This window comes from Paracoccidioides lutzii (genome assembly GCF_000150705.2).
Source record: "Paracoccidioides lutzii Pb01 unplaced genomic scaffold supercont2.10, whole genome shotgun sequence".
Classification (NCBI taxonomy): Eukaryota; Fungi; Ascomycota; class Eurotiomycetes; order Onygenales; family Ajellomycetaceae; genus Paracoccidioides; species Paracoccidioides lutzii.
In genome coordinates, this window is record NW_015440956.1 from 280,758 (window position 1) to 294,060 (window position 13,303).

The following is a 13,303-nucleotide window of genomic DNA, read 5'->3' on the forward strand; positions in this document are numbered from 1 at the left end:
TTTAAAATAGAAAACTTCACTACTTCTCTAGATTTAATATAGTTAAAAACTTTAAAAATATTTTAATTTTTTATACTTTGAAGATATTTATTTTAATATTTAATCTTAGTCATTTTAATATTAGAAAAGTAATTATTTTTAATATTTTTATATATGTTTAAAGATATTAAGTTTTTTTTTTATCAATTTTTTCAGCTTTAATTAATTTTTTATAGTTATTGATTAAGATCTCAGATCATCAAAGTTTAAAATAGTTAAATTAATATATTTTAAATATATTATCTTTGATATTTATTAGTATAATATTAGTTATTAATTGTGATACACACATTCATCATTAATGAGTACACTTCATTGTTAAAAAAATATTACTATAACAAAAATCTTCTAGAATCATCAATCTTCAAAAATTAATTAATAGTCAACATCATATCTATCTATAATATAAAGATTATTTATATACTTATTAGAGTATATAGAATTTCTGATAAATTAAAATTCAATAATAACATTATATTGTGATTGATTGACATTAAATTTGAAGACTTTAATTTTAACTGACTATAGAGCTTTATTTCTCTCTTTTATTAATTTCTCTTTCATATGATACTTGATATTATAATTGATAATTTAGTATCTATTCATCAAATAATGAGTAGATAATTCATTCTTTTAGTATATATTCAATTCTATCTATATCAAACTCTTATTGAGAATCTTATTCAATCACTGAGTCAGATCAAATGTTAGAGTGTTTTTCATCTCTTGTATAATCTTATCTGCTGTTTTAATTTAATGATGTAGTTTTATAACTGTATCTGAGAATGTCAACTAAAAAGATATAATAAAGAGTTAGATCTTAGAGAATGAGATAAAACTAAAGTATTCATCATCATCATCATCATCATCATAAACAAGCAGCTCTGAGCTATCATCCATGCTATGATGCCTCAGATGTTGAAGGATTACTTCTTCTTTGACTGAATAAATCTTACAGTTGATAAAATCAGCTCTAATGATGGCAGATTTGAGAGTTTAATGATAAATATTCTCTAGAATAGAAAGCAACTATCATGACTCAACTAGAGTCAGAATAATAATAAGATAAACAGCTTCAATTCATCTATTTAACTAGGCAGCTGCGACGAGAATACTAAACTGGGGATTAGAATGTGAAATGAATGAGCAGCCGAATGTGATGGTGTAGAACAGACTCTGTCCAGACTTCTCAACCGTGGAAGACCACTGGGCTGAGATAATCAGTAATCACAACTGTCTAGCAACAGCATCGCAACCAACCCCACAATTACCCCATAAACACAGGGACCGCCTAGCAACCACACTAGGAAAGGGGGCAACTGCGCTTAGGAAAAGGGGTATATAAACAGAGCCTTCCCCGAACCCGTCTTCTAGAAACCATCTTAATATTTCGTTGAGATAGCTTATCTAGCTGGCAATCGAACACCTGTTTCACCTGCGCCTAGATTGAAGCCGTGACATTTTCATTACAGTGATACTTTCTTTAGGGTGGGGCGCACTCAATAATGGTGAGTGCGCGTGGCACGGTTAGTATTGCTACATCTTTGGAGGCTCTAGATCCCTTGTCTGATTACTGCTTGACTGCGTGCTGCGGGCTCTCCTGGATTGGTGATCGTTTTTTGAACAAACTTGATTCGCGCTTTGGAGTATGGCAATATAAACTATATACAGATCCGCTTTAGCTGCTCCTGTCGCTTTAGCTCGTCCTCCAGTTGCGTTCTACCCTTGACACCTGAGGAGGTCGCTGCTTGGGTCTTCGCATACGGTGGTTGGCATTCAGCATTGCAGCGGATGTTTTAATCCCCCTGTTGCAAGCAGGCGGGTTTCTTAAGAGCTACTGGATTCTGTTGAAATGCGAATAATATTATTATTAATTAATAATAAAAACCCAATATTTTTAGTATTTTAAACATTTTAAATTATTTATTAGTATAAGATTTATCACCTGTAGAGAAGTCTTAATAAAAAAAGATAATTATTTAATAATTAAATATCTTATCCTTAATATCTTGAGAAGACAGCATAAATGATTATAAATATAAATATTATTTTTATTAAGAAATCAAGATTTTATGAGCAGAGAATGAGTAAAAGATAAAGAAAAAGACATGAAATCATGCTAATCTAGATCAGAATACTATTCTATTTATACAGAAAGATCATGAGTGTGTTTAGCAGCTTAATATGCAGATTGAAGTTCAGATTAAAGCTATGTTTCATCAATGAGCTTCATCATACTGCAGTGACTGTGAGACAATTGAACATACTATACACAGTTGGTCTAATAAATAACTATATATTCAACGATTAGATAGTCTTAATTTATTAATATTTTCAATATTTAAGGGTGTTGGTTGTTGAATACATTGAATATTTGATGATTTTCAGAGAGAATCTGCTGCTGCTGAGTGTTGAAGTAACTACTACGTTAGTATCAGATCAGTTGTCAGGAGGAGATGAGTGATCATACGGGCTTCAGACTCCAGTGAGACTTACATTCAAACGGGCGAGGTTGCAAAGCCCCCGTTAAGAATGACATATATCACGTATCTAGAGTGTTAGGACCCAGTCAGGCTATCATAGTCTCTAACTGCATAGAGTCAAGAATAATATGAATAATAATTATACACAATTATATCGCTAGTGAGTTATATCTGAAACCAAATACATTGAAAACTTGAGTCCTCTTTCTTTCTGCCGAAGAAAAAGTCAAAAATCCTAATTCCGCCCCACACCCACAAAAAAAAAAAAAAAAAAAAAAAAAAAAAAACCTATGCCTTAAACAAGATCCAAGGAAACTACGAGTATTCCTTATTAAATTCTCTCCCAATCAACATCCTTCGAATCTCACTCGTTCCCGCACCAATCTCATACAATTTCGCGTCCCGTAGCAATCTCCCCGCAGGAATTTCATTAACATATCCATTCCCACCCATCAGCTGAATGGCATCAAGTGCGCATTCCGTCGCGCGCTCGGCCGCATACAAGATCGCACCCGCGCAGTCCTGCTTGCGGATGGCATTGTTGCTACTTGCACTATCCGAGGCAGCAGCTTCATCGATCTGGCGGGCTGTGGTGTAGGTATAGGCGCGGGAGGCGGAGAGTTTGGTGTACATGTCTGCGAGTTTTCCTTGGATGAGTTGGTTGTGGGCAATTGGGGCGTCGAATTGTTTGCGGGTGTGGGTGTACGGCAGCACGAGGTCAAGGGCTGCTTGCATTAATCTAGGGAGAAGAGAATGGGGGTTTCAGTGCTTAGCATATGATTATCACTATTGGTCCGGATTTTAGATCCGCTTCCCGCTTCCCGCTTCCCTGCCTTCCCTTCTCCTCTCTTCCCGCTTGCTTTAACGCCATGTTGATGTGGGGGTCTCTTACCCGAGGGGCCCTGCGCTAAGGACAAGACGTTCCAAGTCAAGCCCTTCCATCAGCACCTTCACGCCGCGGTTGACTTCTCCTAGCACATTCTCCTGTGGAACGAATACGTCGTCGAATATCAATTCGCCAGTATTGGAACCTCTCATGCCAAGCTTGTCGAGTTTCCGAGCACAGGAGAAACCTTTAAATGTTTTCTCTACAACAAATGCCGTTATGCCCTTTGAGCCCGCGTCAGGTTTTGTCTTGGCGTACACAACGATGTAATCGGCATCAGGCCCCTGAATTATGGAGAGGAAAACGTTAATGTTCCAACATTTCTTCTGGCCACCATGCATGGATGCTGGTCAAGTGCATTGAACGGTGAGACTCACGTTGGTAATCCACATCTTCGTACCGTTGAGCAGATAACCTCCATCCACTGCCTTGGCAGTTGTCTTCATGCTGACAACGTCTGAACCCGCAGAATGTTCTGACATTGCCAGCGCTCCAACCTTCTCTCCGGATATAAGACTCGGCAGAAACTTTGCTTTCTGCTCCGGATTTCCGTTCAGGGAAAGCTGGTTAACACAAAGCTGGGAGTGGGCGGCGTATGATAGGCCAATGCTGCCTATTACACGAAAATAGCACATGATCAACGGATATTCTACCATGTATCCCAACAAGTGGCGGATATGTACGCACCTGATGCTCTGCTGATTTCCTCCAAAACCACACAGTGGGCTTGGTAGCCCATTGAGAGGCCGCCATACTGTTCATCCGCAGTAACACCGAGGAATCTATGCGACGAGAAATAAAGTAAAAATTTGGCCAAGACCCTCGTCACAACAGTTATGTGTCCTCATAGTAACATACCCTGCTTTTCCTAGCTTCCCCCACATTTCAGCGGGGAAATTATTCTGAAGATCTGTCCGGGCAGCAACCTCTTCCGGAATCTCTCGTCCTGTGTAGCATGCTAGCATTAGACCCTGTCTCTCTCCCTCAATGGGCTAAATTCCTCAAACATGTCACATGGTAATCCTACTTGCGAATTCTTGCACACGCTCTCTCAATTCTAACAGATCGGCATTTGTTGGTGGCACGAAGCCTTGTGGATGTTTTGTTGACGCTGCCCGCCATGGTGTCGGCGGAACAATCTGCCTTCGCGATCTGTTGAGAGTCCTGGAAGCGCGGCCAAGGAGACGAGGGAGACAGGGAGAAGCCATGGTCGGTCCGGCGATCGAAAGGAAGAAGCCTGGCTGCAATAAGGGTAAATAGAAATAGAAATATGTTGTGGGCAGTAAAGGAGAACAAGAGCGGAGAATATCTAACTGGATGGATGGAAAGCATATCTTGGCGTTTCATCGGGCCATCTCCCGAACCCCAGCTTTCGCTTGCCGTCGGCTGAAGTTGCTGCGGGTCACGGGACCCTGCAAATCCCTGGCGCGTTGATAAACGAACGTATCACCATCATGGAAACGATGAACTTCACAATACAAACGGGCTGTTAACATATCCCAACATACCCAGCAGAGGGGTTACAATTGTGTAGGGGCTTAATTCTCTTTGCACTGGCCATGATAGAGACACAGTTTATCTAATTCTAACTTCATCCGTGCCATTGATTGAAGACCCGCTTTATGGCTGCTTCAATCCGCGCTCCCTCCGCAATGCTCCTCCGCAGCCTTCGCACCGCATTGGCATCCACCCGTCAACTGCGAGTAGCTGGCACCCGCGCAGTATTCCTCCCCCGCCAGGTGACAAGATCAATTTCCAGTTACACACATACACATCAAGCGTCAGCGATATCCGTTCTCCCCACAGCCGTGGACACTTCCTCCGCAGATTTCAAGGACAATGCCGCCCGGATGGACGAGCTACTGGCCAAGATGGCAGATCTGCATTCCACAATTGCTAAAGGCGGCCCCTCGAAGGCAAGGGAAAAACATATTGCTCGCGGCAAGATGCTTCCTCGGGATCGGGTTACAGCATTGATTGACCCAGGAACCTCGTTCCTCGAGCTATCCCCGCTTGCAGGGCACCAGGTTTACCCTGGGGAAGATGTGCCGTCGGGTGGTATCATCACTGGCATTGGGACTGTCGAAGGAGTTGCATGTATGATTGTGGCAAATGATAGTACTGTCAAGGGAGGCACCTATTATCCTATCACGGTTAAGAAACACCTGCGGGCACAGGCAATTGCCCAGGAGAACAAGCTACCATGTATCTACTTGGTTGACTCCGGAGGGGCCAACCTTCCCCATCAAGCCGACGTGTTCCCAGATAGAGACCATTTCGGACGAATCTTCTTTAACCAGGCCAGAATGAGTTCCATGGGCATCCCCCAGATCTCCGTAGTCATGGGACCATGCACTGCTGGTGGAGCATACGTCCCCGCCATGAGTGATGAATCCATCATCGTCGAAAACCAAGGAACCATCTTCCTTGCGGGCCCACCGCTAGTTAAAGCCGCAACAGGAGAGGTTGTATCTGCGGAAGACCTTGGTGGCGGACGTCTACACAGCTCCATTTCCGGTGTCACAGATTACCTCGCCGTCGACGACGCGCATGCCCTCGTCCTCGCCCGCAGATCGATATCAAACCTTAACTGGCCCAAAACCGCCCTCTCGCTCCCAGCCACCTCAACACCCTCGAAAATCAAAGAACCCCTCTACGACCCCTCCGAACTCTCCGGAATCGTCGGCACGAACCTACGCCGCCAAATCCCCGCCCACGAAGTCATCGCCCGCATTGTGGACGGCAGTGAGTTTGCCGAATTCAAGCGTGACTACGGCAGCACGCTCGTCACGGGCTTCGCGCGCATCTACGGCACGCAGGTTGGCATTGTCGCCAACAATGGCATTCTCTTCTCCGAATCCTCACTCAAGGGTGCCCATTTCATCGAGCTCTGTGCCCAGCGCAATATCCCGTTAATCTTCTTGCAGAATATTTCGGGATTTATGGTTGGCGCTGATGCGGAGAAAGGTGGCATTGCGAAGAACGGTGCTAAGCTCGTGACCGCCGTGGCGTGTGCAGACGTTCCTAAGTTCACTGTTGTGTTTGGTGCTAGCGCTGGAGCAGGTAACTATGGAATGTGGTATGTCTTAGTTTTGATCTAATCTTACCCCAGGCTCTCATTTCATTGATCAATTTGCAGACTAACAGTCTAACCAGTGGCCGCGCCTACTCACCACGCTTCCTCTTCATGTGGCCCAACTCGAAGATCGGAGTCATGGGCTCTGAACAGCTCTCTTCCGTCATGGAGGCGGTTGGTCGCACGGCTGATCCGGCCCTGAAAGCTCGTATTGACGCGGAGTCCGAGTCTATTTTCTCTTCTGCACGGCTGTGGGATGATGGTGTGATCCCCCCAGCGCATACGAGAAAAGTGCTCGGTATGAGTCTCGCGGCAGCATTGGGTGGCCGGGTTGAAGAGGTGAAGACGAAGTTTGGTGTATTTAGGATGTAATTGTTTTCGTTTAGACAAGATTATAAGTACAACTTACGGATGGATAGGGATGATATTTCCCTGCTTCCTTCATTTATTTCATATTCCTTTGTTTTTAAACACTCTTGTGCGTAATTATATAGATATCTTTACGACATTCCTTCCGCATACCCTATAACTAGGATGAAGTATATATAGGGGCTGTGTTGGGGTTATATATACCAGCTGTTTCCTTGTTATCTAATCGCAGTTTATTCTCATTAACTACCAGTTCACTGCCACGTTCAGAGATCAACTTGTTGCTGTGGAGAGTTTCGTGACTTGTAATATTCGTGAACAAAAAGATATTCGTCTCAATATTGATCAAAATCATAGGTTCCTTCTAATGAGGCTTCCACTGATGTACCTAAACTCTCTCCCTACAACGTCACATGGATTCTCACACTTATGTGCAATCACCAAGGTACAATCATCCCATCAAAATTTCGTTTATACCCTGGTGTTTGAGTTGCACACTACCAAAGTTGGGCACAGTAAACTCTTCCGTTCCCTGCTGCCAATATGAGATGCAACCTGTATTTTCCATCGAATGAAAATGAGTTTCAAAGTAATATATCTAAAAACTAATTCTGAAGAGACCGCCTCGATTATCCCTGTCCCGTTCTTGTTCCGGTGGAGTGGTATCCCTGCGAGAAATATCAAACGTATCATGTAACAAAGCCAAAAATAAAAATAAAAATAACTGATGTGCAACGAAGACATTCAAATTCAATCATAAAGCACACCGCTCCAAGTCTAAATAGAATCTTTCCCAAGCATTCCTTTCACGCGCTAGCAAAATCGTCATCCATTTCCCTTGCAGAGTTTGAGGGAAAGAAAATACCGCCTGTAATGAAGACATACACTGTGTAAACGTGATCAAAAAGAATTAGAAAAAAATTTGTCTTCAACCCCCCCATTCGGCATCCTTTCCCCTTCTTGTTATGAAAATGGCACAAAGAACAAACGTGTCTTGGACATTCAGGCCAATAATGGGCCAGCTGGAGTTTTGGGGACCAGACGCAACGTCAACAAAAGAGAAGACATCCTCCGTACATGCAACCATGGGTACGGAACTCACACACCGACGCTACCGTTTCCGCATGGGTAGAGACTGTCGTGTTTTCGGCCAGGCAGGCATTGAGTTCTAGTCTTGCGCTTGGAATTTATTTTCTGGAACGAGATAACCCTCCTTTCCGTTAATTTTCAACAGGGAAACTCTACACTCGTCTCACACCATGATGTGTTGAAAAGAGAAAGTAGAAAAGAAAAATAAATATGAAGCATGAAAGAAGTCAAGTATAAAGTAAATCGAAAATATAATCATTCATGTGACGTCAGATCGCATCAATCGATCCTGGAGTAAGTCGGAAAGATAAAAAGCACCAAATGAGAAAAAACAAAAAACAAAAACAAAAACAAAAACAAAAACAAAAACAAAAACAAAAAAAAAAAAAAAAAAAAAAAAGGTATAGGAAAACAAAGTGGAAAAGTCACAAACCAGAAGCAAATAGAAGAAAGAGAAGAAAACCCCTGCCGTTGCTTTTATCTTTTTTGATAAGCCTGTATGAAAATCCAGCATGTAGCACAAAAAAAGTAAGGAGCCAAATAAGTCGTTAAATAAATAGAAAAGCAAGACAGAATGGGTAGAAAACTATGTATCACATATATAGGGGGAAAGAAAGGAAACAAACACAAAAAGAAAAATAGAATGTGGAATCGGAAAGGAGAAACCAAAAAAGAGTAAAAGAGAACGAAAAAAAAGGGAAACTACAAAATCACACAGTCCCCTTTTACCTTCGTTCTCCTCCGATGGTTCCGTAATCGGCCATGGTGTCGGCGGTGTCTGTCCGCACCACCAACGCCGCCGCCATTCCTCCCATTCATCGCCAGCTCCATACTCCTCTCCTGACTCGCCTGTATATCCTTCCTGATAATTTGCCGACACAAATCAACAAAAACCTCGTTAACGTTAGCACGCCGTCGGGCAGAGGTTTCATAATATGGAGAGTTCCCCCATTGCTGCGAAAGGGCGAAGGCACGCGATCGCGAGACGGCACGGTCTTCTTCGAGGTCTGATTTATTTCCGACAATGACGATGGGGACGTTTTCGTCGTCTTTTATTCGGATTATTTGTTCGCGGAGTTCGGCGAGTTCGTTTAGAGAGGACATGGAGGTTATGGAGAAGACGAGGAGGAAGCCTTGACCTTGTTTCATGTAGAGTTCTCTATGGTTGCAGAAGGGGTGGTGAGAAATGTTAGATTTGGGTTGTTTGATGAGAAGGAGTTGGGGATGTATTGATTCTCAATTGTTTATCTGGGGTGAATGGAGCTCGCGAAGAACCCCGTGGAGTTGGTATAAGGGCGCAGGGAATATCTACCTCATAGCAGCTAGAAACGGGAAATTAGATCAAAATCCGCATTTTAAAAATGTAGATAAGGCACTCACTGAATTGTTCAGTTCCCGCAGTATCTAATCTGCACAGCTGTCAAATTAGCCGTTCGTCCATACGCCTCTGGAGCATGAAAAGCGATTATATTCAATATTCGACTCTTTTCCTCTCCTCTCGAGGTAATCCTCATTGGGAATCTCGACTTTGGGGCTGAGTGGTTTAAAATGCCGGTACGTACATCTCCAGTATACATTGTCGTCCCTAAATGCAAGAAGAAAGAATAAGAATAAGAATGTGAATAGGAGCTTTAACAAAACTGGCTATGCGCAGAAGAAGCCGGAAATATTGCAGTGTTGCGCTCACATCCACATCAACAATCTTTCGGTATGAGTCTTCAATTGTAGGGTCGTAGCTTTCGATCCAAACATTTTGGACAAATTGAGCTATGGGGAATTCAAAAGCGTTAGAGACGCGACTATTGATGCAATAGATTTAACGGGATAGAGTTATCACGGGCAAATTGAGAAGAGGGGATGATGCAGATACCTGTTAGACAGCTCTTTCCAACACCACCTGTACGTGATTAACAGTCCTCAGCATCAGCAATTGATATTCCTTGCATGGGGGGAAAGGTTATGCTATTTTGTTTTCCTCATACCAGCTCCAAGCACCACGATATGATACTCTCTTCTTGAGATATATAGCGCCAAACGTCAGCCACATTTCCAGAGTTTACAGGATGGATTGCGGGACGGGCGGATAATATAAAGGGAGCTTCCATACCGTGGTTGTAATCTCAAGCTTGAAGTCATTGTCATCTTGCAGACGATATTATTCTATAAATTGTTTTGTAGCCGGAAAGTATAATAATAAGACCAAGGGACAAGAGCACGAGCCAGCTCCGGAACTACCAGGACACGCAAGGACCAGTTGGGATCGCGTTGGAGGTATGTGATGCCAGCGTTGGGGAGAGGGGAGGGGAATAATATCTCGGAGAAAAAAAAAAAAAAAAAAAGAAAGGAAAATTGATAGCAATAAGAAAGGCCTGGGGGAACCTGTCTGGCTGGCGGCTGGCGGCTTGACCCTGTGATAAATTCGTGTTTTGTGGCGGAGCAAGCAAGTAAGGTAGCAGAGTAGTTTTGGTGCGCAGGGCAAAAGAAGTGTGAGAGAACAAGATTCCAGAGACAACCCGGTCAGATTTGCTTCTTTACGGGGATTTTCTTCTTTGAATCCTTGTCTCGCTGTAGCAAGTGCCAGAATTGTTGGCAATTGAATCGGGACGGGAAAAAATATTCCTTCTTGGAGTGACTGTTTGCCTCAGTTTTGATGATGAATTTGTCCTGTCCACGTGGAATTCTCTTCCAGATATCGGAGTGATGTAGAACGAAGGAGAGGAAAAAGACGCAGTCTCCCACCAGCTTCGTAAGCCTCCGCTGAGAAGTCTAACCGGATAACCAGATAAACCAGAACAGGCACACACACCCAAACCCACACACACACGCACATACACACATACACACACAGAGAGAAGGTTTATTTATGCTTTCCGACTGCAATGCCACCTTCAGGAACAAAACTGGACCCTCAGCTGCGGCCTCCCGCGACAGACAGCACGTTTAGGACGAGGGTCACGGAATCAGCAAAATGCATGCGCGTTACGGGTAGCGCAGGAAGGACAACGCCACGACCAGGACAAGGATCCAGGGTGTTCTGGAGTCGCAGATCAGGAGGGGCGAGGAGACGAGGGGGTCCCAGGATAGGGCAGGAGAGGCCCTTAGAATTATTGTCAGGATTGTCAGCAGCACTGGCAGCAATTGGGGAAACTCGATTGGCGGAGTGGGACGGGATGCAGGAGGTTTTGATCACGTTGTTTTTCTGGCCTGCGAATGGGAACTGGTGGAGAGGGACTGGGGTTGACGTGAAAAGTGGAGTGTTGAGCTAGGTTGGTGGTAATGATGCTGATTGCGGATGGTTAACAGAAACGAGCTTCGGTATTGGTAACGGTGGCAAGCGGAGGGCAAATCGGTAGAGAGATATGTTGATGGGGATGAGGGAGGACGAGGACCAGGAACGGAGAATAAGCACCACGGTAAGGTAAATATGGACAGATGGGACGGCTGATGCGAGAGAGCGGTGTGTTCCGTGCGGGGATATGGTGAGATGTTAATATCAACCACGGAGCAAAAGCCAGCAGCAATTGGTCACCTGGCCACCGGTGAGACAACAGGAGGGATAGGAAAATATGTCGAGAGAGATGCAGATCGAGAGACAAGAGATGAAAGGAATTTGGAGGAGGAGGAAATGGCAAAGAAATATATAACTATAGATATATATATATATATATATGTAAATTACGTTAAATCAAAAGCTGGCAACACGCGGAGAGAGGTGGTGTGTATAAAAACAAAAAATAAAAAATAAAAAATAAAAAATAGAAAAACACACCAAAGAAAAGACGGGTCAGGGAGGTTTAGTTAAGTTGGGGAATCTGCCTGTATCTCTTGAATCATCGTGTGCACCAGGAACCGGTTCAACAATTAGATCGGGATAGGGTTGCGGTTAGCGGAGAGCGAGCGAGCTACGGTGAGGATGGCCCTGCACATCTCCGCCAACCACCTGGAACCAAGACTCCAAAAGACAGCTACCAAGGTTTGAGCGAGTCTTTTTTGGCTGTTTTAGCTGCCGGCTATGATCCTATCGGAGCCGGTTGGCAGCTGTGGGTCCTCGCACAGCTAGACCTGGAGAGGTGTCGGTGCAAGCTGCTTTAGTGGACCGAAATGGCATGAAGGATCTTGATCTGAGAGTATCTGCTTCAAACCTTGGAACTGATCGATTCCGGGCGGATCTTAAGGTGGTTATTCTTCAGTATTAGAAGTTAGAACTGTTTAAACTAATATTGCAAACCTTGAGAGCACCTTTTTTTAAACACCTATTTAGTTATCAATTCCTCTTCCCTCCCGCCACCCAACCATAAATCGTTCTGGGGCGCAAACAGAAGACAGTTCGCTAGTCACAGAACAGCGCTGGAGTTATCTTTGACTAAGAGTCTTCAGTCAGTCTCTCTAATATTATGATCGAAAGAAGAGTCTATTTCTCCACCGGACCAGAGGTGTGGATCGCTAGAATATTTGCAAGGCAGACGTAATTTCTCACGTGGTCACGCGTGCGTAAATATTGGCCTATCCAGCATAGAGTTCCAGGATCTGTAATAATTGTCTCCCAAAGTCCACGTTACCAGAACTTTTCGGCAAGTCGGGAACTATGGGTGGTCTGAGACGGGCCTGCGAAAGTCCAGAAAAGCGCGGATCTTGGGATCTTATGGACAATCGGAGTGGTGTGAACTGCCTACCAATCAATTGTGGCTGTGATGCACAAAATATATTGACTGTTAGCAAGTCTACAGACAGGTTTATGGGTCTCATTCTCGCTTTTGGGAAAACGTATAATATGGCATTTGAAAGCTAAGTAGGTAGATTAACAGTTCAACATAGGAAATTTTGCTGCCTTATTTAAAGGAAATCATAAGATTGGTTAGGACCAGTAACAAAAAAAAAAAAAAAAAAAAAAAAAAAAAGCCTTTTTTAGAAACGCAGTAGATTCATTCCTTCCACACTGCCCTGTGGTCAACAACATACTCTTCCGTTGCGAACCCTATGTGGATACGGTTCCTTACGGTGTATAACAATGCTTACATGGGCCCCGTTCCAGCAGATCCTCAACGGATAGTAAGAGAAATTATTGAAGTTCAGAGCCTGTTGCTTGTTTGAATCCACCCAGGACATTCTGGATCAAATATGGCGTGCATCGGGGTAGTAGTGGTTTCAATCTGCTCTGGGGATAGATGTCATGATGCAATTAAGCAGTCAGTCTAACGCTGTTTCTACTTTTCCACAGCTCAAGAGATTTTTCACTGCCTCGGTCTCTCCCACACTTACATGTCACACTTAGCCATATGCTCGGATGTCAAGAGGTGCTCTGCCATCGGTCTCTTTGCGCCGGCTCTGGCGTCATGCTATCTCTCAGCATTATCCTCTGGT

General features: G+C 43.7%; 5 protein-coding genes across 5 annotated transcripts; 3 read left to right on the forward strand and 2 right to left on the reverse strand.

Annotated features, from left to right (window-relative positions):
* Nucleotides 1-2,837: 2,837 nt before the first annotated feature.
* On the reverse strand, nt 2,838-4,616 carry PAAG_04102 (isovaleryl-CoA dehydrogenase; the record flags this gene model as incomplete). The annotated part of the gene is made up of 6 exons (XM_015845171.1): nt 2,838-3,261; nt 3,415-3,692; nt 3,786-4,017; nt 4,092-4,190; nt 4,267-4,354; nt 4,436-4,616. 6 exons carry the CDS (start codon nt 4,614-4,616, stop codon nt 2,838-2,840), a joined length of 1,302 nt encoding a protein of 433 aa, XP_015699397.1.
* A 414-nt stretch (nt 4,617-5,030) lies between these two features.
* On the forward strand, nt 5,031-6,856 carry PAAG_04103 (methylcrotonoyl-CoA carboxylase beta chain; the record flags this gene model as incomplete). The annotated part of the gene is made up of 2 exons (XM_002793785.2): nt 5,031-6,487; nt 6,565-6,856. The coding sequence occupies 2 exons, from the start codon at nt 5,031-5,033 to the stop codon at nt 6,854-6,856; spliced, it is 1,749 nt and encodes a 582-aa protein (XP_002793831.1).
* Nucleotides 6,857-8,644: 1,788 nt separating this feature from the next.
* On the reverse strand, nt 8,645-9,091 carry PAAG_04105 (hypothetical protein; the record flags this gene model as incomplete). The annotated part of the gene is made up of 1 exon (XM_002793787.2): nt 8,645-9,091. One exon carries the CDS (start codon nt 9,089-9,091, stop codon nt 8,645-8,647), a length of 447 nt encoding a protein of 148 aa, XP_002793833.2.
* Nucleotides 9,092-10,821: 1,730 nt separating this feature from the next.
* Nucleotides 10,822-11,208, forward strand: PAAG_11805 (hypothetical protein; the record flags this gene model as incomplete). Its single annotated transcript, XM_015847387.1, has 1 exon — nt 10,822-11,208. One exon carries the CDS (start codon nt 10,822-10,824, stop codon nt 11,206-11,208), a length of 387 nt encoding a protein of 128 aa, XP_015702979.1.
* Nucleotides 11,209-12,048: 840 nt separating this feature from the next.
* Nucleotides 12,049-12,731, forward strand: PAAG_11806 (hypothetical protein; the record flags this gene model as incomplete). Its single annotated transcript, XM_015847388.1, has 2 exons — nt 12,049-12,117; nt 12,492-12,731. The coding sequence occupies 2 exons, from the start codon at nt 12,049-12,051 to the stop codon at nt 12,729-12,731; spliced, it is 309 nt and encodes a 102-aa protein (XP_015702980.1).
* Between the last annotated feature and the right edge of the window lie 572 nt (nt 12,732-13,303).